At 44.3% G+C, this 26,641-nt stretch overlaps 1 protein-coding gene across 3 annotated transcripts; it reads left to right on the top strand.

Annotated features, from left to right (window-relative positions):
• Positions 1–1,417: 1,417 nt before the first annotated feature.
• LOC110521912 (uncharacterized) lies at positions 1,418–26,638 on the top strand. 3 transcript variants are annotated; one of them, XM_090232184.1, is made up of 11 exons: positions 1,418–1,669; positions 2,023–2,132; positions 2,235–2,314; positions 3,159–3,262; positions 3,395–7,171; positions 7,312–7,394; positions 15,945–16,226; positions 17,506–17,634; positions 20,475–20,513; positions 21,817–21,953; positions 22,954–26,638. In XM_090232184.1, exons 5-10 carry the CDS (start codon positions 3,502–3,504, stop codon positions 21,832–21,834), a joined length of 4,221 nt encoding a protein of 1,406 aa, XP_090088310.1. In that variant the 5' UTR covers positions 1,418–1,669; positions 2,023–2,132; positions 2,235–2,314; positions 3,159–3,262; positions 3,395–3,501; the 3' UTR covers positions 21,835–21,953; positions 22,954–26,638. The 3 variants fall into 3 exon arrangements, with proteins under 3 accessions (XP_090088310.1, XP_021455538.3, XP_021455539.3); XM_021599863.3 differs by lacking the exons at positions 21,817–21,953; positions 22,954–26,638 and having other exon boundaries at positions 20,475–21,033; XM_021599864.3 differs by lacking the exons at positions 21,817–21,953; positions 22,954–26,638 and having other exon boundaries at positions 1,420–1,669; positions 16,005–16,226; positions 20,475–21,033.
• Positions 26,639–26,641: the final 3 nt, after the last annotated feature.

The following is a 26,641-nucleotide window of genomic DNA, read 5'->3' as shown; positions in this document are numbered from 1 at the left end:
AGGGGGACACGTCTGGCACTGCAGGATTTGAGTCCCTGGCGGCATAGTGTGTTTCTGATGGTAGGCTTTGTTACTTTGGTCCCAGCTCTCTGCAGGTCATTCACTAGGTCCCCCCGTGTGGTTCTGGGATTTTTACTCACCTTCTTGTGATCATTTTGACCCCACGGTGTGAGATCTTGCGTGGAGCCCCAGATCGAGGGAGATTATCAGTGGTCTTGTATGTCTTCCATTTCCTAATAATTGCTCCCACAGTTGATTTCTTCAAACCAAGCTGCTTACCTATTGCAGATTCAGTCTTCCCAGCCTGGTGCAGGTCTACAATTTTGTTTCTGGTGTCCTTTGACAGCTCTTTGGTCTTGGCCATAGTGGAGTTTGGAGTGTGACTGTTTGAGGTTGTGGACAGGTGTCTTTTATACTGATAACAAGTTCAAACAGGTGCCATTAATACAGGTAACGAGTGGAGGACAGAGGAGCCTCTTAAAGAAGAAGTTACAGGTCTGTGAGAGCCAGAAATATTGCTTGTTTGTAGGTGACCTAATACTTATTTTCCACCATAATTTACAAATAAATTCATAAAAAATCCTACAATGTGATTTTCTGGATTTTTTTTCAAATTTTGTCTGTCGTAGTTGAGGTGTACCAATGATGACAATTACAGGCCTCTCTCATATTTTTAAGTGGGAGAACTTGCACAATTGGTGGCTGACTAAATACTTTTTTGCCCCACTGTAAATGTTAGGGGGCAAAGATTCCCGGTTTATGTGATGCTTGTCGTTTGATGCGACACAGATAGGGTGGTGAGAGTGGGGAAACAGAAGAGTCCTTGTCTGTTCTTTTGAGTTTTGAAGCCTGACAAAGTGAAGTTAGGATATATGAGTTATGCTGTACGTGCCGAATACATTAAAATGTTACAGTTGTCAAGCTTATGGGCATGTGGCAGCAGTTTGTAGAAGGAAGGGTCCAAGGTGTGAAAAATGTGCAGAAGGGCATGAGACAAAGGAATGTGTAGTATTGGGGAAAGTAGTGGACTGTGTTAATTGTCAGTAAGATTGGATTTTTAGCATTTATAGCAATGGTTATTAATTGTACTGCAGGGATGGATCAGAAGTCTCAGAAAATTGAGGTTGTGGTGGCAGCTGCAGAGAAGTATTTGGGTGTGCGAGACTTGACAGCAGAAGAGTTACAGGATGTGTTAAGTGGTGATGTCCCATCCTTTCAGTGTGATGACATGAGGTAGGAATACATACATTCAATTAGTGGAGTAGGGGGGGTGTTAATTTGATTTAATATAATTTAGAAATTTGTGAGCATAGTGTTATATGGTAGGGTACTTATTTAGTACATTTTTCTTTTTCAAGTAAAGTATAAGGGAGTTGTACTCCAGTCTATTAGGAGGCGGTAATGAAACAAATTGGATGCCAACCGCCGATGAAGAAGACGACATCCCCAAAATTAGCCCGATCAACGAAAAACGTCAATTCCCGTCGGCCCTTGTTTCAAGTGAAGGGAAGTAAAATGTCGGCGATGGATGGGATGGGCCTCTTAATGTGCTTTTAACAATATCTCAACCTTTAATACTGTATTTTAAACGTAAATGTCACGTTTTAGAAAATAACGGTTAGTTGAAGATTGTGGATTTAAACGGACAAAACATATAACTGGATCTAAGGTATGTATTTGACCGGTGTAGCTAGGAGGATAGCTAACGTTACTGCTATTTCTGGCAGGTCTGGCTAGCTAGCGACGAATCTGATTCCAGTGAAAACGTGACGATTATAACTAGTTTCAGTGATCAAGTGTATTTACTAGTTTAGTTCGTTTGTAGTTTACCAGCCAGGTCAACTGGTGTTGCAAGCAACATACGAGAGTGCGGCCTGATCCAGGTATTTTGCAACAGCTAACGTTAGCTTGCCACTTCCAGTTAATGCAATGGCTAATTAGATAGCTAGCTAGCTAACATCGTCACACACGACACTGCAAGATTCTTCAACATTTTATTTGACTTAAGTTATTTATCATCAGACAAAGACTCCAGCGAAGAGGAAACAGAGAAGGATGAAGAAAGGAGTAGGACGAGGTTGAGGTGTTACCAAGGTGATACGGAGAACCCAGATGACGAGCCTAGCGAACTGGTGAGTGTTATTGTGTGTGTGTGTGTGTGTGTGTGTGTTTTAAGCTTTTCCATTGACTGTAGCAGCTATTAATGTGTGTGTTTGTCTGTCCCCTTCATATAGGGAGCTGCCATTACTGCAACCCCCGAAACACTTTCCTGCCTGGTCTCTCTTCACTGCTATCCACAGCATCTCCTCGGCAGGTAATGCCGGCCTACGCTACATTAATTGTAAAATCTTTCCTGTATTTTTTTGTCCTGCCAACGTAGTGGTGCACACACTAAACGAAGAGGCAGAGACGGGGGTCTCACACTTATGAAATTATTCCCTTGGTCGTGAGGATTCGCGATACCACACTGTCTCACGAAAAATATGTAAATTAGATTAGCTAGAACGAGCAGTGGCTCAATGCCGCCTCATAAACGTTTTCAGTCAGACATTCACGCTTGCCATACAGAGTTGAAATGTCAAGCCAATACATTTAGAATTGGGTAACATTGCTTGTCCCACTTCAGAGCTGTAATGATTTGACGCTTTGGTTAAAGGCAAGTACAAATGCATGCTAGTAGTAGTCATCGCTCCTGTACACATTCTGGCTGATGTGATACATCATCACTGGTAGGATCTCATTGGCTTTTGCTGATCACCGTTCTCAACTTGTCGTTCGTTAAACATGTCACTCTGCAAGAGCATTGCAGATTTTCTGACAATAAAATCCAACATTTTAGAACGTATCGGGATGTCTCATAGACGGATCTGTAGCCCTCAGATTTCTTCCCTGACTCGCTCACATTAAACAAGCATCGGTGACAGCTGCGAGCTTTGAGTAGGCAACACCATGGGTATTTTGTCTCCGATTTCAAACTTGTCTGGGACAGCTAAATTGGGGCCAAAATCACATGCCTGACTAAGGAGAGGATGTCAGTGAAAAGTCAGCTGAAATGTATTGGAGAGTGAGACACCCTATATAATGAATTGCATAACAGGGAATTTAGATGTGCCAGTTCCACTGTGCGTGGTTTCATGAGTGATGTATTTGTATTCCAGTTCTGACCTTGAAGTGGAGTTGACAGCTGAGGTGAGAGTGGAAGGCTCGTTACTGCTCAGTATCCTGTCCACTGTCGCCCCTGGTATAGGCAGCAGGAAGACAGGTAAATACTTTGTACCAACTCTAATACACACATACAGTACTCTACTTCCCCCAAACACACACACACACTCTTGACAGATTGTGGGCCCCAGGTGGTTGATAAAGGCCTAACATTTCTTGTCTCATCTTTCAGGGTTGCTCTTTGATCCCCGACCCTCAGTATCCATCCTCCACCCACAACCCCAGGCTCCAGGGAGTTCTGGACTACAGCTTACCCCAGGCCCAGCTCCCATCCTGGCCATGGACTTAACTCAAATCCCATGCCTTAAAGGGATGCCTGATGTCCCTCCTCCTCACGGGATCACAGAAACTGCCAAGAGCCCCCTGCCCTCCTCCACATCTTCCTCCTCTCCCGCCTCCCCACCTTCCTCTTCATCCTCCTCTCCTGGTGCCGTGGCAACCAGCTACAACAATGATATCCAGGAGGGAAGTGCCAACAGCATGATGATGGGTGATGTGGTGTCCTCCACTTCTGCCTCAGTGGCTCCCCCCTCTCACTCTGACCCCTCGTTCTCCTCCTCAGATCCCTTGTTATGCCTCTCACCCCGTGTGGGCACCAACGGACAAAAAGAGCTCGAGACTGAGATTTACGACCCATTTCACCCCACGGAAGGAGAGAGAGAGGAAGGAGCGGCGGAGGAGGAAGGGGAAAAGTACGACCCCTTTGATCCGACCGGCTCTCCCCCCTCAGAGAGAGAGGAAGAGGAGTGTGAGACGGGGGGAGGGAGGGAGAGAGGGAACAGCGTGAGCAGCAAGGGGAGCAATGCTAGAGGGAAGAGAAGGAAGGTAGAGACGGGGAGGACAGGAGGAGAGGAGAAAGACAATGCTCCTCCAGACTCCACGGATGCTCTCTCTGTTCCCCCGCTCTCACCGCGCTCCCTCCCTCTCCCCCTTCGGAGGAGGCTGGACCGAACCAAAGAGCCCCGGGTGAAAGTACGGGACAGGAGAGAGAAGGCGAACCACTCGGACCACTCTGAGATTGAGGAGGGTGAGATCGTTGGGGCCACTGAGAGGGACGGAGGAAAGAGGGAGGAGAGAGGCCGGGAAGGAGTCCTTCCTCTCGTCCTCCCCATCTCCTCTGGCAGTCCTTTCCTCCACAGGGGAGCCAAGCCGGAGAGGATCCTGAGGGTGTTGGACGGGGATAGCTTTGTGTCGGTGCGGGCTGAGGGGGACTGGGCGGGGCTGGTGATGCCTGGCAGGGAGGATGGGGAGCCCATGGATGAGGAGGAGGAAGAAGAGGAGGAGGAGCTGGTGGTGGTCGGGGTAGGAGATCTGAGGAGGAAGCTGGTCAGCCGGCGTAATGCGAGATACCGCTCCTCCTTCCCCTCTTCCCTCTCGCCTCAGCACCTCCCACCGTCTCCTCACACCGTCCCTCTGGCCCCCTCCCCGCTCACTGCCGAGAAGGACAAGAGCCGCAAGAGCTCCATGGAGAGGGAGCGGCGCAAGCGAAAGGAGTGCAAGGTAGGGGAGGAGGAGCAGGAGGAGGAGAGGAGGAGGAAGAAAATGAAAGAAAAGGATGGTGGTAGAGAGAATGGTGGGGAGAGGAAGGAAAGACACAGGGAGAGGGGGCGGCGGAGTGAGAAAGATAAGAAAACAAAAGCGGAGAAGGAGAGAGGGAGGAGCAGCAGAAGCGACAGCAGGAAGAGGAAGAAGAGACGACGGAGCACCCCGGAATCTTCAGTACGCCCCCGCTCACAAAACACCTCAGCGCAGCAGGCCCACGGGGGCCGCTCCTGGTCAAACACTTCAGAGGACCGACACAGAGAGAGAGACAGAGACAGAGAGAATAACAGAGACCGCTACAGAGACAGAGTTGGGGAACGAGATGGTGATCGAGACAAGGACAGAAAGAAAGATGACACCCGGAGAAGGGAGAGGGATGGAGACTCTAGCCGGATAAAGAGGGAAAGAGAGCGAGACCGCGTCCGCAAATCGACCAGCCGAGAAAGAGGCAGCTCCAAGAGGTCCAAAGGAAGCGTAGAACCAAGGCACCGGGAAAGGGACAGGCACCAGGACAGAGAAAGGCACAGAGAAAGGCACCAGGACAGAGAAAGGCACAGAGAAAGGCACCAGGACAGAGAAAGGGACAGGGAGAGACGTCGAGATGGTCGACCCGTGGTGCCGCCATCCATCCAGGATCTCAATGGCTCTGACCTGTTCGCCATCAAGCGCACCATCACGGTCACCACGACCACCACCACCACTCTCCCCGGATCCCCCCCGCTGGCTCCATCCTCCCCCCGCAGCCCCTCTCAGGGCTCCGAAAAGCCCCACAAGAGGAAGAAGAAGAGCCGTCGGCGCTCGGACGAAGAGTTAGAAGACAGCATTGGCCGGCGTGGGAGCCTCTCCCTCTCTCCGCCGTCACATTACCATGGCTATGACTCGGACCACTTCTCAGACAAACTGGAGATAGACATGCATTCTCTGGACGGGGAGGCTCTGGATTCAGACTACCCCACTATAGAAGACTCTCCTCCCCAGCTTCTGGAACCCGCTGCCCTCAGCGCCAAACCCAAGACTGCTACCAAACCTGGACGCCACCACTTCAAGAAGAAATCACGAACGGGCAAGAAAGCTGGTCAGTCCAAGTCTTCCTCCTCGGTTCGACCTAAAGGTAAGGAGCTCTCCACCTCCTCACTCTCCCCAACCCAGGCCACCCCCGGCCTGGCCTCCGCCCCAGCCACCCTCCCCTCGGCCAAACGAGGGCGGAAGATAGGGAAGGAGAAAGAGCGTGGGGAAAAAGGAGGAAAGAAAGAGTCTGGTCGGTCTGGCAGGTCCAAGAAATTAAGTGGAGGTGGGAGGAAAGCCAAGCTGCAGTCCAAAGTGTCAGTGTTGGTGCGCGAGGGTGTGAGCAGCACCACGGGCGGCCCGGTGGGCTCGGGGAAGCTGGGCATGGAGCTCCTCGGGGTGGGCGGGCCAGTAGGGGGCTCTGGGGGGCCGGTGGTGGGAGGCTCCATTGCCGTGGTCTTTAGGAGGGACAATGAGAGCAGATCTCCGTTCCTCAAGCCGTGCTCTGAGCCTCTATTGCTGAGTGGACGCAACAAGGACCTGGGGAAGGTGGGCAAACGCAGTTCCCTGGCCGTTCCACCTTCCTCCTTGCTGGCTAATCCCACGGTGGCAGCGCTGAAGTCCAAGAAGGCCAAGCCCAGCTCTACCACCTCCACATCCTCCTCGGCGTCTTCGCCCTCATTGTCCATAGCAACCAAGCGTAGGAGGCGGCTAGCAAAGAAGACGCGGGGAGAGAAAGGCCTAGCCAGCGGTTTGACGGACGTGGATGGTGCTATAGCCAACTGTAGCTCTGAGGGCGGCGGCTGGGGTGGGTCTTCCTCCAACATCCAATCAGGAGTGGGGGCTAAACCCTCCAGTCCGCACTCTGGTCCAGCTGGTCCAACCCCTTCCTCATCCTCTTCATCATCCTCTTCCACCAGTGTCCTCCCCCCGTCCTCCTCACCCCCCCACACCCCTCCGCCCTCCCTCACCACTTCGCGTGATGCTCGGGAGTCATCTCCCGACTCTCAGACAGTGGACAGCAGCTGTAAGACTCCTGAGCCCTCTTTCCTACCCGAGGACTGCCCCGCTCAGACCCAGAGCACCCTCAACCTGTCCCCCTCCAGTCCCTCGTCCCAGGGGGGAGGCCTCTCACAGTACGGCCCCTCCAACATTAAGCCACTCCCTCTAGACGAAGACCCCAAATCCCTGGCCTCACCCCCTTGTTCCTCATCTGTCTCTGCCCTCGCCTCGCTTTCCCTTCCTCCTTCCTCCACAGACCCCTCCTCCTCTTCCTCCTCTTCTGTTTCTTCCTCCTCGGCAAACAAGCTGCCACCGCCCCCACCTCCCCCTCCTGCTGCCCCTACCCTCCCCTGGAGTCTGCAGACAGGAGTGGACTGCACGGCCGGAGGAGTTTTAGCATGTAAGTCTCTTGTCAGTAGCATTCCTTATAATAATGTCAACAGGTGCAGTTTTGGTACGTTTTTGTGTATTCCTGTTGCTACTATGAAGTGTATATAATATGTATAAGGTTTTACTAACCCCATGCTCTCTGTATTTCAGTGACAGCTCTGCTGTTTAAGATGGAAGAGGCCAATATCGCAAGTAGAGCCAAAGCCCAGGAGTTCATCCATGCTACCAGCCAGGTGTGTGTGTCTTTGATTAATTATATTCCGTTATCAGTGTGGGGATATATATACAGTACTAGTTAAATGTTTGGACACACCTACTCATTCTGGGGTTTTTCTTTTCTTTTGACTGTTTTCTACATTGTAGAATAATAGTGAAGACATCTAAACAAGGAAATAACACATTATGTAGTAACCAAAAAGTGTTAACTTCTTGGTGTTAGGGGGCAGTATTTTCATTTTTGGAAAAAAAACGTTCCCGTTTTAAATGGGATATTTTTTTTTCAGGAAAAGATGCTAGAATATGCATATAATTGACAGCTTTGGATAGAAAACACTAACGTTTCCAAAACTGTAAAGATATTGTCTGTGAGTATAACAGAACTGATGTTGCAGGAGAAAAATCCAATCCGGAAGTGCCCCAGGTTTTGAAAGCGCTGCGTTCCAATGACTCCCTATATGGCTGTGAATGTACCATCAACAAGCTTACGCTTTCTACGTATTCCCCAAGGTGTCTACAGCATTGTGACTTAGTTTTACGCATTTCTGTTGAAGAATAGCCGTATGGGGGCACATTGCGTAAGTGGTCACATGGTGGCTCCGAGAGAGATTCTCGCGTAAAGTGCAGAGGTAGCCATTACTCCAATCGGTCCTAGAGAAAAAGGAATTGTCCCGACGGACATATTATCGAATAGATATTAGAAAATCACCTTGAGGATGGATTCTAAACAACGTTTGCCATGTTTCTGGTTATATTATGTAGCTAATTTGGAATATTTTTCGGCGTTGTGGTGACCGCAATTTCCGGGCGATTTCTCAGCCAAATGTGAAGAACAAAAATAATATTTTGGGAAAAAATGAACTTTGGATGTCTCGTGAGTGATGAACTTTGGAAGTTTTCAAAGGTAAACGATTTAATTTGATTTTTTATTTTATTTTTGAATTTATCCCTTTTTCTCCCCAATTTCGTGGTATCCAATTGTTGTAGTAGCTACTATCTTGTCTCATTGATACAACCCCCGTACGGGCTCGGGAGAGACGAAGGCTGAATGTCATGCGTCCTCCGATACACAACCCAACCAGCCGTACTGCTTCTTAACACAGCGCGCATCCAACCCGGAAGCCAGCCGCACCAATGTGTCGGAGGCTACACCGTGCACCTGGCAACCTTGGCTAGCGCGCACTGCGCCCGGCCCGCTACAGGAGTCGCTGGTGCGCGATGAGACAAGGAGATCCCTACCGACCAATCCCTCCCTAACCCGGACGACGCTAGGCCAATTGTGCGTCGCCCCACGGTCCTCCCGGTCACGGCCGGTTACGACAGAGCCTGGGCGCGAACCCAGGGACTCTGATGGCACAGCTGGCGCTGCAGTACAGCGCCCTTAACCACTGCGCCACCCTTAACCACTGCGCCACCCTTAATTTGATTGCTTTTCTGATTTCCGTGACAAGTTTGCCTGCTGCTAGCAAGGCATAATGCTATGCTAGGCTATGATAAACTTACACAAATGCTTGTCTAGCATTGGCTGTAAAGCATATTTTGAAAGTCTGAGATGACAGAGGGATTAACAAAAGGCTAAGCTGTGTTCCAATATATTTCACTTGTGATTTTCATGAATAGGAATATTTTCCAGGAAGATTTATGTCCGTTGCGTTATGCTGATTAGTGTCAGATGATGATGATAACGGTCCCGTTCACGGGCTGGGCGTCACTACAGGTTAATGCGTTTGATGAGCTGGATGAGCTCTGTTCAAGACGATCTATAAAATCGTATGTTTCACCGAGTCGTGGCTGAACGACAACACGGATAATAAACGGTTTTTCTACATCCGGTAAGAAGAGGGGTGGTGGTGTGTCTATTTGTCAATAACAGCTGGTGCACGATGTCTAATATTAAGGAAGTTGAGATATTTTTCGCCTGAGGTTGAGTACCTCATGATAAGCTGTAGACAACACAATTTGTTTTGTGTCAATTTTAATTTTACCTTTATTTAACTAAGCAAGTCGACTAAGTTTTCATCTATATTTTTAGTAGCCGTCTATTTACCATCACAAACCGATGCTGGTACTAAGATCGCACTTAACAAGAAAATGCTCATCCAGAAGCGGCGCTCCTAGTGTCCGGGGACTTTAATGTAGGCAAACTTAAATCCATTTTCCGTAATTTCTACAAGCATGTCACATGTGTCACCAAAGGGGAAAAAACTCTAGACCACCTTTACTCCACACATGGAGACACACTCGTACAACGCCCTCCCTCGCCCTCCATTTGGCAAATCTGACCATAATTCTATCCTCCTGATTCCTGCTTACAAGCAAAAACTAAAGCAGGAAGTACCAGTGACACGCTCAATATGGAAGTGGTCCAATGATGCGGAATAGAGGTCGACCAATTTAATCGGAATGGACGATTTAATTGGGGCTGATTTCAAGTTTTCATAACAATCGGTAATCAGCATTTTTGGACACCGATCATGGCCGATTACGTTGCACTCCACGAGGAGACTGCGTGGCAGGCTGACTACCTGTTATGCGAGTGCAGCAAGGGAGCCAAGGTAAGGTGCTAGCTAGCATTAAACTTATCTTATAAAAAAACCTATCAATCTTAACATAATCACTAGTTAACTACACATGGTTGATGATATTACTAGTTTATCTAGCTTGTCCTGCGTTGCATATAATCGATACGGGGCCTGATAATTTATCATTGAATCATAGCCTACTTCGCCAAACAGGTGATTTAACAAGCGCATTTGTGAAAAAAGCACTGTCGTTGCACAAATGAGTATCTAACCATAAACATCAACGCCTTTTCTTAAAATCAATACAAAACTATATATTTTTTAACCTGTGTATTTAGTTAATATTGCCTGCTAACATGAATTTCTTTTAACTAGGGAAATTGTGTCACTTCTCCTGCGTTCTGTGCGATGCAGTCAGAGTACATGCAGTGATTCCTAACAAAGACAGCCAATTTCACGAAACGGGGGATGATTTAACAAAAGTGCATTTGTGAAAAAGCACAATCGTTGCACGAATGTACAGTGGGGCAAAACAGTATTTAGTCAGCCACCAATTGTGCAAGTTCTCCCACTTAAAAAGATGAGATTTTTTATGAATTTATTTGCAAATTATGGTGGAAAATAAGTATTTGGTCAATAACAAAAGTTTATCTCAATACTTTGTTATATACCCTTTGTTGGCAATGAGAGGTCAAATGTTTTCACAAGGTTTTCACACACTGTTGCTGGTATTTTGGCCCATTCCTCCACGCAGATCTCCTCTAGAGCAGTGATGTTTTGGGGCTGTTGCGGGGCAACACAGACTTTCAACTCCCTCCAAAGATTTTCTATGGGGTTGAGATCTGGAGACTTGCTAGGCCACTCCAGGACCTTGAAATGCTTCTTACGAAGCCACTCCTTCGTTGCCCGGGCGGTGTGTTTGGGATCATTGTCATGCTGAAAGACCCAGCCACGTTTCATCTTCAATGCCCTTGCTGATGGAAGGAGGTTTTCACTCAAAATCTCACGATACATGGCCCCACTCATTCTTTCCTTTCCACGGATATGTCGTCCTGGTCCCTTTGCAGAAAAACAGCCCCAAAGCATGATGTTTCCACCCCCATGCTTCACAGTAGGTATGGTGTTCTTTGGATGCAACTCAGCATTCTTTGTCCTCCAAACACGACGAGCTGAGTTTTTACCAAAAAGTTATATTTTGGTTTCATCTGACCATATACCATTCTCCCAATCTTCTTCTGGATCATCCAAATGCTCTCTAGCAAACTTCAGACGGGCCTGGACATGTACTGGCTTAAGCAGGGGGACACGTCTGGCACTGCAGGATTTGAGTCCCTGGTGGTGTAGTGTGTTACTGATTGTAGGCTTTGTTACTTTGGTCCCAGCTCTCTGCAGGTCATTCACTAGGTCCCCCCGTGTGGTTCTGGGATTTTTACTCACCTTCTTGTGATCATTTTGACCCCACGGTGTGAGATCTTGCGTGGAGCCCCAGATCGAGGGAGATTATCAGTGGTCTTGTATGTCTTCAATTTCCTAATAATTGCTCCCACAGTTGATTTCTTCAAACCAAGCTGCTTACCTATTGCAGATTCAGTCTTCCCAGCCTGGTGCAGGTCTACAATTTTGTTTCTGGTGTCCTTTGACAGCTCTTTGGTCTTGGCCATAGTGGAGTTTGGAGTGTGACTGTTTGAGGTTGTGGACCGGTGTCTTTTATACTGATAACAAGTTCAAACAGGTGCCATTAATACAGGTAACGAGTGGAGGACAGAGGAGCCTCTTAAAGAAGAAGTTACAGGTCTGTGAGAGCCAGAAATATTGCTTGTTTGTAGGTGACCTAATACTTATTTTCCACCATAATTTGCAAATAAATTCATTAAAAATCCTACAATGTGATTTTCTGGTTTTTTTTTCCCTCATTTTGTCTGTCATAGTTGAAGTGTACCTATGATGAAAACTACAGGCCTTTCGCATCTTTTTAAGTGGGAGAACTTGCACAATTGGTGGCTGGCTGACTAAATACTTTTTTTGCCCCACTGTATATACTAGGCGGTGTCAGAGGAAGTCCCAAAAAATTGTCAGACTTCAGACCTCGGTCATCAGGTGAACTGTGTTTCCTTCCACACATTGGTGCTTCTGAGTTAAGCGGGCGGGTCATGTTTTGGAGGACGCATCACTCGACCTTCGCCTCCCGAAACCGTTGGAGTTGCAGTAATGAGACAAGATCGAAATTGGGAGGGATTTAAAAAGCTTTTTTTTATCACCATTGACCTCATGGTGAAATCCCTGAGGGGTTTCCTTCTTCTCCGGCAACTGAGTTAGGAAGGACTCCTGTATCTTTTTAGTGATTGGGTGTATTGCTGCACCATTCAAAGTGTAATTAATAACTTCACCATGCACAAAGGGATATTCAATGTCTGCAAGGCATTGGAAAACCTCCCTGATCTTTGTGGTTGAATCTGTGTTTGAAATGCACTACTTGACTGAGGGACCTTTTCAGATAATTGTATGTGTGGGTTACAGAGATGAAGTAATTCAAAAATAATGTTAAATGCTATTATCAGCCGGGCTACACAATCTGGACCCTCTCTTTCTAAAATTATCTTGCCGAAATTGTTGCAACCCCTATCACTAGCCTGTTCAACCTCTTTCGTATCGTCTGAGTTTCCGAAAGATTGGAAAGCTGCTGCGGTCATCCCCCTCTTCAAAGGGGGATACACTCTAGACCCAAACTGCTACAGACCTATATCTATCCTATCCTGCCTTTCTAAGGTCTTCGAAAGCCAAGTTAACAAACAGATTACCAACTCTGTCAATCACCACATTCTTATCAGCAGACTCAACAGCCTTGGTTTCTCAAATGATTTCCTCGCCTGGTTCACCAACTACTTCTCTGATAGAGTTCAGTGTGTCAAATCGGAGGGCCTGTTGTCTGGACCTCTGGCAGTCTCTATGGGGGTGCCACAGGGTTAAATTCTTGGGCCAACTCTCTTCTCTGTATACATCAATGATGTCGCTCTTGCTGCTGGTGATTCTCTGATCCACCTCTACACAGACGACACCATTTAGTATACCTCTGGCCCTTCTTTGGATACTGTGTTAACTAACATCCAGACGAGCTTCAATGCCATACAACTCTCCTTCCGTGGCCTCCAACTGCTCTTAAATGCAAGTAAAACTAAATGCATGCTCTTCAACCGATCGCTGCCCGCACCTGCCCTCCCGTCCAGCATCACTACTCTGGACTAGAGGTCGACCGATTATGATTTTTCAACGCCGACACCGATTTATTGGAGGACCAAAAAAGCCGATACCGATTAATCGGACGATTTTTTTAAATATTTATTTTCTTTTTTTAAAATTATTTTTTACAATTTATTTGTAATAATGAAAATTACAACAATACTGAATGAACACTTATTTTAACTTAAAAGATATCAATTTAGCCTCAAGTAAATAATGAAACATGTTCAATTTGGTTTAAATAATGCAAAAACAAAGTGTTGGAGAAGAAAGTAAAAGTGCAATATGTGCTATGTAAGAAAGCTAACGTTTCAGTTCCTTGCTCAGAACATGAGAACACATGAAAGCTGGTGGTTCCTTTTTAACATGAGTCTTCAATATTCCCCGGTAAGAAGATTTAGGTTGTAGTTGTTATAGGAATTATTGGACTATTTCCCTCTATACCATTTGTATTTCATTAACCTTTGACTATTGGACGTTCTCATAGGCACTTTAGTATTACCCGTGTAACATTATAGCTTCCGTCCCTCTCCTCGCTCCTCCCTGGGCTCGAACCAGCAACACAACGACAACAGCCACCATCGAAGCAGCGTTACCCATGCAGAGCAAGGGGAACAACTACTAGAAGGCTCAGAGCGAGTGATGTTTGAAACGCTATTAGCGCGCGCTAACTAGCTAGCCATTTCACTTCGGTTACACCATATCGGGAGTTGATATGCTTGAAGTCATAAACAGTGCAATGCTTGACGCACAACGAAGAGCTGCTGGCAAAATGCACAAAAGTGCTGTTTGAATTAATGTTTACGCGCCTGCTTCTGCTTACCACCGCTCAGTCAGATACTTAGATGCTTGTATGCTCAGTCAGATTATATGCAACACAGGACACTCTATATAATATCTAGTAATATCAACCATGTGTAGTTAACTAGTGATTATGATTGATTGTTTTTTATAAGATAAGTTTAATGCTAGCTAGCAACTTACCTTGGCTTACTGCATTCACGTAACAGGCAGTCTCCTTGTGGAGTGCAATGAGAGAGGCAGGTCGTTATTGCGTTGGACAAGTTAACTGTAAGGCTGCAAGATTGGATCCCCCGAGCTGACAATGTGAAAATCTGTCATTCTGCCCCTGAACGAGGCAGTTAACCCACCGTTCCTAGGCAGTCATTGAAAATAAGAATGTGTCCTTAACTGACTTGCCTAGTTAAATAAAGGTATAAAAAATATATATATATATATATATATATATATATATAAATTCAAAAAATCGGCGCCCAAAGATACCAATTTCCGATTGTTATGAAAACTTGAAATCGGCCCTAATTAATTGGCCATTCCGATTAATCGGTTCGACCTCTACTCTGGACGGTTCTGACTTAGAATATGTGGACAACTACAAATACCTAGGTGTCTGGTTAGACTTTAAACTCTCCTTCCAGACTCACATTAAGCATCTCCAATCGAAAATTAAATCTAGAATCAGCATCCTATTTCGCAACAAAGCATCCTTCACTCATGCTGCTAACCATACCCTCGTAAAACCGACAATCCTACCGATCCTCGACTTCGGTTATGTCATCTATAAAATTGCCTCCAACACTCTACTCAACAAATTGGATGCAGTCTATCACAGTGCCATCCGTTTTGTCACCGAAGCCCCATACACTACCCACCACTGCGACCTGTTCTCTCTCGTTGGCTGGCCCTCGCTTCATACTCGTCGCCAAACCCACTGGCTCCAGGTCATGTACAAGTATGCTAGGTAAAGCCCTGCCTTAACTCAGCTCACTGGTCATCATATCAGCACCCACCCGTAGCACGTGCTCCAGCAGGTATATCTCACTGGTCACCCCCAAAGCCAATTCTTCCTTTGGCCGCCTTTCCTCCCAGTTCTCTGTTGCCAATGACTGGAACGAACTGCAAAAATCACTGAAGCTAGAGACTCATATCTCCCTCTCTAGCTTTTAAGCACCAGCTGTCAGAGCAGCTCACAGATCACTGCATCTGTACATAGCCCATCTGTACATAGCCCATCCAACTACCTCATCCCCATACTGTATTTATTTATCTTGCTCCTTTGCACCCCAATATCTCTACTTGCACATTCATATATATATATATTTTATTTATTTATTTATCACACACACACTTATTTATTCATTCATTCATTCTCAGGCCGACTCTCTATATATTCTGCACATCTACCATTCCAGTGTTTAATTGCTATATTGTGATTACTTCGCCACCATGGCCTATTTATTGCCTTACCTCCTTTATCCTACCTCATTTGCACATACTGTATATAGACTTTTTCTACTGTATTATTTGACTGTTTGTTTGTTTATTCCATGTGTCGAACTGCTTTGCTTTATCTTGGCCAGGTCGCAGTTGTAAATGAGAACTTGTTCTCAACTAGCCTACCTGGTTAAATAAAGGTGAAATAAAAAAAAATAAAACCAATATTGCACACAGTGAGTCAATGCAACTTATGTGACTTGTTAAGCACATTTATGGTCCTGCACCTCCTGAAGAGGTTGTATATTTATTGACTAAAGACACTTCAGCCTTTCATTTCTAAAAACATAATTCCACTTTGACATTGTGGGGTATTGTGTGTAGACACAAAGTCTCAATTGAATCCATTTTAAATTCCGGCTGTAACACATCAAAATGTGGAAAAAGTCAAAGGAGGTAAATACCTTCTGAAGGCACTGTATACGTGTTACATATTTGTCTTGGATTGTTTTGAAGGTGTTCGATATCTGACCAACCATTTCTCATCATACCTTCCATCTCTCTCTCTTGCAGATTCTCTCCCAAACCAATCAGAACCATTCATCGCAGCATGCCCCTTCTTCCTCCTCCCAGGTTCCTCCTTCCCCTGGCCCCACCCCTGCTCAGTTCATCCTGCACAGCGCTCTCCCATTGGTGGGCTGCACCAAAACCCAGCCCAACCACCTGCACCATGGCATGTCTTTGGGTGGTGGCTGTGCCCAGACCCCGCCCCCTCTCATGCCCTCTGGGTTCTCGGGAGGGTCCGGAGACTCCAGTGATATAGGCTGGGACAACGAGAGCAAGGACCCTGACAAGGTAGCACCATTAAAAACCATGTCTTTCTACCACTCTCATATCTTCCAATTACTGATGTGTGTGTGTGTGTGTGGAAATGAATAAGGTCATCTGACTATCAGTACAGTACTGCATAGTGTTGGCACAATACCAGAATGTTGACTTCATTAATGATACTAGGTTTTGTATCACGATGTTCAATACCAAAACGATACCGAGGCAAAAAAAAAGGCATATTAGCCAAAGTTACAGAATGGCACATGATCCAGGCACATGATCCAGACAAATATGCTCAGCTACTGCTCTGTTCAATCGTTGGGCATCTTTTGAGTTAAATATCAACACATTTGCATTTATTTTTTTTTAAATTTTTTTTACAAACATTTTTTTCAGAGACAGCCATGTATGCATTAATGAATCAATTATGCAATCAGTTTGACTTAGGTAAAAACGATCTAACTACATAATGGTAATCGTTTATTTCAATGGTAAATACATTTGTTGCATATCCACAATACAGGTGAATGCATATTCAATAGGAGTGTGTGCATGCATTGAGTTATCAAGCTTGTTTTTGGGTGATTCCATGGGGCTACAGATGACAAACCATTTCCCTTCCATTTTGGGACACATTTTGTGTTCATCAACAGCATTTGTATAGAAGTAGCTTTTTTCACGAGAATGTTTGTCTCTTTAATGAATTATGATGTCATTCACGAGGCAATAGATCATCTTTTGGAGAGATGAGAAAGAGACCGAATAAGTGAATCCATAAAGTTTTTATTGGCAATCAGCTATGAAATCAATATTATGCCTTAGTTTGCATATCATCACAAACAAAGTCTAGGGTAGTGAATTGATGTTAGCTTTAGCTGTCACCTAGCAAGGAAAGTTAGCCTACAAAGCTGGACACTATCGGTATATTCTTCCATTGTAAAGGGTTCTAGTCTGTATTGACTTTGTTTTGCGAATCAGTAATTAACAGTTTCAACATCTACATGCCTTGTCGCATTATTCAAGTCTGTTAACTTCTGTTTAGTATGAGTGGGAGCTTATATGAATGCAGCCCAGACTCCCAGTGCAGGCTAGCAAGTGGAGCAGGCACTGTGCGCTCTATAAGAAGGGGTCGACTGCGCTGATAAGAACGGCTTGACCCGTGAGACACATTTGACAGAAGTACCGAAAGTAACATTCTACTGCAAAACATTTTTTCATGCTCTGGTATCTGAAAGGTAGTGACGTTTCGGTATACCGTGCAACACTAGTACTGCACCTCTTATTTTATTTCTCTCGCTCTCAGTACCTGAAGAAGCTCCACACTCAGGAGCGTGCGGTGGAGGAGGTGAAGCTGGCCATTAAGCCTTACTACCAGCGTAAAGACATCAACAAGGACGACTACAAGGACATCCTGAGAAAGGCAGTGCACAAGGTAACCCAGCCCTCTAACCATAAACCTGCTTTACCTTGTTATTACATGGTTTAGCACAATGTTATTAGTATTATTACATGGTTTAAGTACGCTGTTATTAAGTGGCTAGGCACACAGTGTTACGTGGCTTAGCACAGTGTTGTTAACTTTGTTATTCGATGGTGTAAAACAAACACCTAATTCTATGAATGACTTGATAAACAGTTGAATCAGGTGTGTTAGTGCTGGGCTGGAACAAAAAAGTCTGCTCCGCCAATGGTCAGGCTTTTGGGTTTAGGCTGTAGTGTCTCTCAGTAATGGAGTGTAGGTGCATTTTGTTCCATAGGAATAACAACCTGTTTGTGACATTTTAATAGATTGGCTAACACAATGTTAAAAGATTGGCATAATTACTAGACTGAGTGGTGTGGTGTCGATTACAATTACTTTTGACTTGTTTGTGAATGTTTATAGAATTTCCACAAAACAGGTATTGGCAGTTGTTGGAAGTAGACTTCATAAATAAGGCCAGAGGGAGTGTAGAATATTTAAGCAATAAGGCCAGAGGGAGTGTAGAATATTTAAGCAATAAGGCCAGAGGGAGTGTAGAATATTTAAGCAATAAGGCCAGAGGGAGTGTAGAATATTTAAGCAATAAGGCCAGAGGGAGTGTAGAATATTTAAGCAATAAGGCCAGAGGGAGTGTAGAATATTTAAGCAATAAGGCCCGAGGGGGTGTAGAATATTTAAGCAATAAGGCCAGAGGGAGTGTAGAATATTTAAGCAATAAGGCCAGAGGGAGTGTAGAATATTTAAGCAATAAGGCCAGAGGGAGTGTAGAATATTTAAGCAATAAGGCCAGAGGGAGTGTAGAATATTTAAGCAATAAGGCCAGAGGGAGTGTAGAATATTTAAGCAATAAGGCCCGAGGGGGTGTAGAATATTTAAGCAATAAGGCCAGAGGGAGTGTAGAATATTTAAGCAATAAGGCCCGAGGGGGTGTGATACATTGGCCAATACACTGAACAAAAATATAAACGCAACAGGTTAAGTGTTGGTCCCATGTTTCATGAGCTGTAATATAATATATATAAAAAAATAGCATGTGCACAAAAAGCTTATTTCTCTCAATTTTGTGCACAAATTGGTTTACATCTCTGTTAGTGAGCATTCTCCTTTGCCAAGATAATCCATCCACCTGATAGGTGTGGCATATCAAGAAGCTTATTAGACAGCATGATCATTACACAGTTGCACCCTGTGCTGGGAACGATAAAAGGTCACTCTAAAATGTGCCGTTTTGTCACTGCCACAGATGTCTCAAGTTTTGATGGAGCATGCAATTGGCATGCTGACTGCAGGTATGTCCACCAGAGTTGTTGTCAGAGAATGTAATGTTCATAAGAACCGTAGACCATGTGTAACCACGCCAGCCCGGGACTTCCACATCCGGCTTCTTCAACTGCGGCATCGTCTGAGACCAGCCACCCGGACAGCTGATGAAACTGTGGGTTTGCACAACCGAAGAATTTCTGCACAAACTGTCAGAAACTGTCTCATCTGCATGCTCATAGTCCTCACCAGGGTCTTGACCTGACTACAGTTTTGGCGTCGTAACTGACTTCAGTGGGCAAATGCTCACCTTCGATGGCCACTGGCAAGCTGGAGAAGTGTGCTCTTCACGGATGAATCCCGGTTTCAATTGTACTGGGCAGATGGCAGACACCGTGTGTGGCATTGTGTGGGAGAACGGTATGCTGATGTCAATGTTGTGAATGGAGTGCCCCATGGTGGGGGTGGGGTTATAGTATAGGCAGGCATAAGCTACGGACAACTAACACGATTGCAATTTCTCGAAGGCAATTTGAATGAATAGAGACACTGAGATCCTGAGGCCCGTTGTCGTGCCATTCATCTACCGCCGTCACCTCATGTTTCAGCATAATAACACATGGCCTCATGTCGCAAGGATCTGTACACATTTCCTGGAAGCTGAAAATGTCCCAGTTCTTTCATGGCCTGCACACTCACCAGATATGTTACCCATTGAGCATGTTTGGGATGCTCTGGGTCGACGTTTACGACAGCGTGTTCCAGTTCCCGTCAATATCCATCAACTTCTCACAGCCATTGAAGAGTGTGACAACATTCCACAGGCCACAATCAACAGCCTGATCAACTCTATGCGACGTCGATGTCTCGCGCTGCATGAGGCAGATGGTGGTCGCACAAAATACTGACTGGTTTTCTAATCCACGCCCATACTTTTTTTTTTTTTTAGGTATCTGTGACCAATAGATGCATATCTGCATTTCCAGTCATGTGAAATCCATATATTAGGGCCTTATTTATTTAATTGATTTCCTTATATGATCTGTGACTCAGTAAAATCTTTTAAATTGTTGTATGTTTATATTTTTGTTCAGTGTGAGGCCAGTTAGACATACTGCCAAATTCTCTAAAACGGCATTGGCCTAGGGCTTTTCTTATGCTCGACGCGAAACTGTATATTGGCCATATACCACAAACCTCCGAGGTGCCTTACTGCTATTATAAACAACATTAAAAAAAAGGACCGTAAACAAGTATTTTTGCATCATACCCGTTGCTATATTGTCTAATATACACAAGGCTGGAATACTGTTTCAGCAAATAAGCATCCAGGATGCAAACTACCCGGTTTATAATGCAGAATATGTAACTATGTTCCAACACAGTAACAATTGGAAGTTGTAATTACGTTACATTGTAAGTAATTACAGCCTAGCGAAATTACTGTGTAGTTAGTTTAACAGCAATTTGATATAGTGTGTTTATGACTAATACCGACCTGTGTGTGTGTGGTTGTCTCTGCTTCTCAGATCTGCCACAGTCGAAATGGAGAGATCAACCCGGTCAAGGTGAGCAACCTGGTCAAGCTTTATGTTCAGAGGTACAAGTACTTCAGGAAGCACGGTCGAAAGATGGATGAGGAAGTGAGGGAGGACAGAGAGATGGATTCCTCCTATTGATTGGAGAAGGGGTCGCTCTCACACTACTCCCATTGGTTCTGCTGCCCACTCTTTGCACGTGACTGGGCCCACTGAGGCCGTAGAGTGACATTTGTTTTATTCACCTCCCTATTTGCTGTCCCCATGTAAACTCGTAACCGCCCCGCCCCCTCTCTCGTCTCCTGTGTGTCTTGCTGTACAGAAATATTGAGTAGATATCCGCAAAATATACACACGCACTATATGAATAATAAAAATTACAATGTTATGGGAGCGATGCAGAACACACATGCATACACACTTACACGTGCGCGCACACACACATACTGTACATACTGTAAGTACACTACACTAACTCCTTTCTCTCTGTGTGGTATAAACCTGTCAGGTTGTTGGTCGGCTGGTTTAAATATAGAGATTTGACACTTGATTTTCTGTTCCCGTCTTTTATTTGAAGTCTACTCTGAGGTGCGGTTTCCTGAGCACAAGCGAGTTCGCTTTTAAGTCCAAGACCAGGCTTAATCTGTGTCCGGGAAACCAACCCTGAAGGTTTTTGTACTCTGATCAGTGCTTAGGCAGAGAGCGAAATAAATGAACGCAAGGTGTCACTGTCCTACAAGCTATGGATTTACAGGCTTGCAGCGTACTTGTCACTGACTGAGTGAACTGTTTGTAATAGATTCTTTATCAATGCTGTTTCTGAACCAGGCTTAAATACTGTAGGTACTGTTTAAGTTATGTAAGAATGTAAACACCAGCCTAAAGTAATTATACGCATCTGTGTATCCCTCTCTGTCATACACAGAGGCAGATCTAGGATCAGTTTTATCCTCCACACAATCCTTACCCTACCCATTTAAAGTAGGGAACTGCAAAACTGGCCATAGATAGATTTTAGGTGCAATTTGACACTTACTCTGTGCTAAGTCTGTTTGAGTCTCTATTGGTTTCTATAAGTGTTAGTGAGTAATTTTTCTAGTCCATGACCACAGGATATCCGTCAATAAACGGACATCAATTTAAACATTGAAAGCATATGCCTTGTGATGTCAGAGCTGACTGTTAAAAGCAACCATGAAAATGAAGTACCCCTGCGACTTGATGAGTTTACACATTGGAAGTTGAAGCTATGTGGTGAGTCAACGCGTGTTGGGTGCCTGGGATGTGTGTACTATGTTGGATGTATCATCGCGCTTGTTCCTTTCATTGTCAGGTCTCTGTTAGTGGGTGAACACTCCTGTCAGTTTATCTCTACAACTGTTTGACCAGTCAGGCAGTCAGAATTGGAACCAATGGAATAGTCCCAAAAGAGTCAACTCCAACCAACATCAAGAGCACCTCCGAAACTATGTAAGTATATAATTATTAAGGCTGTCTGTCAGTCAAAAAGTTGATAAACTGATTAAGGCCCAGTTCCATCCCCTTCCCTTATCAACCAAAAGCATGAAACCTTAGGCCGACACCGAGTTCACCAAACATTATTCCTAATATTGAGTTGTACTTGCACATCCCCTTGTGCCTTCAGAACAGCCTCAATTCGTCAGGGCATGGAAATTACAAGGTGTCCAAAGCGTTCCACAGGGATGCTGGCACATGTTGACTCCAATGCTTCCCACAGTTGTCAAATTGGCTGGATGTCCTTTGAGGGGTGGACCATTGATACACACGGGAAACTGTTGCACGTGGAAAAACCCAGCAGTGTTGCAGTTCTTGACACAAACCGGTGCACCTGGCACCTACTACCATACCCAGTTCAAAGGCACTATTTTATCTTGCCCATTCACCCTCTGAATGGCACACACACTCCTTGTCTCAAGGCTTAAAAATCCTTCTTTAACCTGTCCTTCCCTTCATCTGCACTGAAGTGGATTTAACAAGTGACATCAATAAGGGATCATAGCTTTCACCTGGTCAGACTGTCATGGAAAGAGCAGGTGTTCTTAATGTTTTGTAAACTCAGCACGTTTTAGGTGCAATTTCATGCTACTACTCTGCTTAGTCTGAGTCTACATTGTTTTCTATTAGTGTTATCAGTAAATAAACAGACCAAATAAAATGGTAATACACATTGAAATCATATGACTTGTGACGTCAGAGCTGACTGTTGAAAGCAACCAATGAAAATGAAGTCTTCTGTATAGCTTGATTGTTTCACACGTTCCATTTTCTACAAGGTTAGAGCTCATTTTAAGTCCTAATCAAAATATAAACAATGTCACTCGTTGACGCCCAAGAAATAGAATCATGTTGGAAGTTGAAGCTATAGAAGGTGTGTCAACGTGTGTCGGATGCCTGGGATGTGTAAACTGTGTTGGATATATCAGCACACCCTCTTTCCTTTCATTGTCAGGTCTCCGGTAGTTAGTGAGTGAACACCTCAGTCAGTTTCTCTACAAGTGTTTGACTAGTCAGAATTGGAACCAATGAAACAGTCCCAAAAGAGTCAACTTCAAGCAACATCAAGAGCACCTCTACACTATGTAAGTATATAATTATTAAGGCTGTCAGAGTTACCCAGATTAATATACTTTTTGACATTTTAATGCATCATTTTATTTTTTTAACAATTATCTGAAAGTGTTGGAAATGCATTGAAAACATCCAAAATACATTATCTATACAGCAAAAATCTACAAGTTGGCATTGACGTTTTAAATAAAGTGAGCTTTCTCAATTTACCTAATTTGCTAACCGTTACTTGAGACAAAATCAAGACCTCACTATATGTGTAATGTGTTTTTGTATGAACTTGGACACTTCCCAACCTCCTATTCATCTTCAGCACGAAACCAGTGTCTACATATGTGAAAACAGAACATTTCTATCAGGGGCAGTCGCCATAGCCTAGCTCAAGGCCAAAAATGTAAAGTAAGCAACAGCAAAGTAGGCTAAAATTATTCCAATCCTGATTTAAAATGCATGTAGGACCATCTTTTCCCTGTCTTTTCAAAGATGCCTAGAGATCTTTTGATCTTTGAGAGAACCTTTTCTGCTCTTGTAGGAAACAATCACTCCCCTATTGCATTTGCACAAGCTGCCCCCTTGTTGGCTACTATGTTGCAATATCTACAGTCGAAGTTGGAAGTTAACGTACACCTTAGCCAAATACATATAAACTCAGTTTTTCACAATTCCTGACATTCAATCCTAGTAACAATTCCCTGTCTTAGGTCAGTTAGGATCACCACTTTATTTTAAGAATGTGAAATGTCAGAATAATAGTGGAGTGATTTATTTCAGCTTTTATTTCTTTTATCACATTCCCAGTGGGCCCGAAGTTTACATACACTCAATTTGTATTTGGTAGCATTGCCTTTAAATTGTTTAATTTGGGTCAAATATTTTGGGTAGCCATCCACAAGTATCCCACAATAAGTTGGGTGAATTTTGGCCCATTCCTCCTGACAGAGCTGGTGTAACTGAGTCAGGTTTGTAGGCCTCCTTGAACGCACACGCCTTTTCAGTTCTGCCCACAAATCTTCTATAGGATTGAGGTCAGGCTTTGTGATGGCCACTCCAATACCTTGACTTTGTAGTCCTTAAGCCATTTTGCCACAACTTTGGAAGTATGCTTGGGGTCATTGTCCATTTGGAAGACCCATTTGCAACCAAGCTTTAACTTCCTGACTTATGTCTTGAGACGTTGCTTCAATATATCCACATCATTTTTGTTCCTCATGATGCCATCTATTTTGAAGTACACCAGTCCGTCCTGCAGCAAAGCACCCCCACAACATGATGTGGCCACCCCCGTGCTTCACAGTTGGGATGGTGTTCTTTGGCTTGCAAGCCTCCCCCTTTTTCCTCCAAACAAAACGATGGTCATTATGGCCAAACAGTTATTTTTGTTTCATCATACCATAGGATATTTCTCCAAAAAGTACTTTCTTTGTCCCCATGTGCAATTGCAAACCGTAGTCTGGCTTTTTTATGGCGGTTTTGGAGCAGTGGCTTCTTCCTTGCTGAGCAACCTTTCAGGTTATGTCGATATAGGACTTGTTTTACTGTGGATATAAAGACTTTTGTACCCGTTTCCTCCAGCATCTTCACAAGGTCCTTTGCCGTTGTTCTGGGATTGATTTGCACTTTTCTCACCAAATTACGTTCATCTCTAGGAGACAGAACTCTTTCCTGAGTTGTATGACGGCTGCGTTGTCCCATGGTGTTTATACTTGCATACTATTGTTTGTACAGATGAATGTGGTACCTTCAGGCGTTTGGAAATTGCTCCCAAGAATGAACCAGACCTGTGGAGGTTGGCAATTTCTTTTCTGAGGTCTTGGCTGATTTCTTTTGATTTTCCCATGTCACACACAGAGGCACTGAATACATCCACAAATGCACCTCCAATTGACTCAAATTATGTCAATTAGCCTATCAGAAGCTTCTAAAGCCATGACATAATTTTCTGGAATTTTCCAAGCTTTTTAAAGGCACAGTCAACTTAGTGTATGTAAACTTCTGACCCACTGGAATTGTGATATAGTGAATTTTAAGTGAAATAATCTCTGTAAACAATTGTTGGAAAAATGAGTGACTTGTGTCATGCACAAAGTAGATGTCCTAACCGATTTGCCAAAACTATAGTTTGTTGACCAGAAATTTGTAGAGTGGTTGAAAAACGAGTTTTATTGACTCCAATCTAAGTGTATGTAAACTTCCGACTTCAACTGTGTATTGATTACAAGATTCTCCTTCTGACCCGCTAAGCCCTTCACCTCTCAGACCTTCTCCCCTACCAACCTACACAAGCACGCCATTCCACCACACAAGGCCACCTTGTCATCCCCAGGTCCAAGCTCCCTCCCTCTAGCCATCCATGACTGACTCCATCACCATCCTTCAGTTCTTCCTAAAGCCCCACCTTTTTAACAAGGCCTACCAATAAGCCCCCCTCCCCCCCACACACATACATACAAGCAAAGCAATACACTACAAAGACATTCCCCTTTGCACCATACTGATCACCATCTAACCCAAACTGGTAACCTACCCATTACCCTAAACTGGTTTTGCATCCTTACCCCTAACCCGACTCCGTATCCTAAATCGGGTTTGTAGCCAAAACCCAACCCTACACAGATACATCACACTCTTCCCTTCCTTGAGCCCACTAGTCTTTGTGTTTTTGTTTAGTCTGCTGCTGTTTTGTTTGTTCTGTTTTGTTTGTTTTGTTTGTTCCCTTTCCAAATTGCAGTACATTTCAAAAACAAAAAAATGAAATCCTGGTGATTTTTGCATTTAAAAAAAATAAATTATTAGTTTTTTTTTTAACCGAGAATGGACTTTATTTGTGGGTAAAAAAAAAAGGTAAAATCACCAGGAATTGATCAAAAAAAATGAGTTCCCAGCTATTCCCACAACTAAAAGACCTTTAATATTTTTCAACCTGAATCAAACTCTGTGTCTACCCTCCGTCAGCCTGTAGAGGGGGGTTCATACACTGTTGCCAATGTGTATTCCCCCCAATCTTTTAACTGTGTGTCACCCACACACGTGTGTGTATGGGTGTGGGGGGATGACTTTTTAGTTCTGGATTTTAAAAAAAGCTGTAAAATCACCAGGAATTCATCAAAAAATGAGTTTTTTCCACAACTAAAAAACATGTAATATTTTTCAACTTGAATTGAACTCTGGACATTGGATTTGTATGCTTCAAGACTAACATTTCACCACTCTCCATTGTGGCTAAAGGATTATGATTAGTAGTCACTACAGCCGTTATCCTAGCAAGGGAGGGTGCACAAAGTATTGAAAACAGGGACCCGTGCCAATCATTCTCACACCTTTGTATCTTTTTGAGATATTGTTGTGTTACTTGTTAAACAAAATCTCTTTCTCTAAGCAATTGTATTAGTATAATATAATATTCCTATTTTGTTAGCATACAATTTAGATCAGTATTTGTATTATGTTATGTCATATTTTATGTTTTGTGTGTGGACCCCAGGACGAGTAGCAGCTGCATCATCAAAAGCTAATGGGTATCCTAATAAATAAATAAATATATGGATTTTGTGTGTCCATCCCTGTGACCA

The sequence above is a fragment of the Oncorhynchus mykiss genome, chromosome 4, assembly GCF_057628025.1.
Source record: "Oncorhynchus mykiss isolate SJ-2025 chromosome 4, ASM5762802v1, whole genome shotgun sequence".
NCBI lineage: Eukaryota > Metazoa > Chordata > Actinopteri > Salmoniformes > Salmonidae > Oncorhynchus > Oncorhynchus mykiss.
Note: the sequence above shows the minus strand (reverse complement) of the source record. Positions and strands in the feature narration are given on the sequence as shown.

Excerpts from the sequence above, each read along its gene's own strand:
- LOC110521912 (XM_021599863.3), top strand. The coding sequence starts at position 3,502 with ATGGACTTAACTCAAATCCCATGCCTTAAAGGGATGCCTGATGTCCCT. Across the intron at positions 7,395-15,944 it reads TCATCCATGCTACCAGCCAG|ATTCTCTCCCAAACCAATCA; the intron begins GTGTGTGTGTCT and ends TCTCTCTTGCAG. Across the intron at positions 16,227-17,505 it reads AGAGCAAGGACCCTGACAAG|TACCTGAAGAAGCTCCACAC; the intron begins GTAGCACCATTA and ends TCTCGCTCTCAG.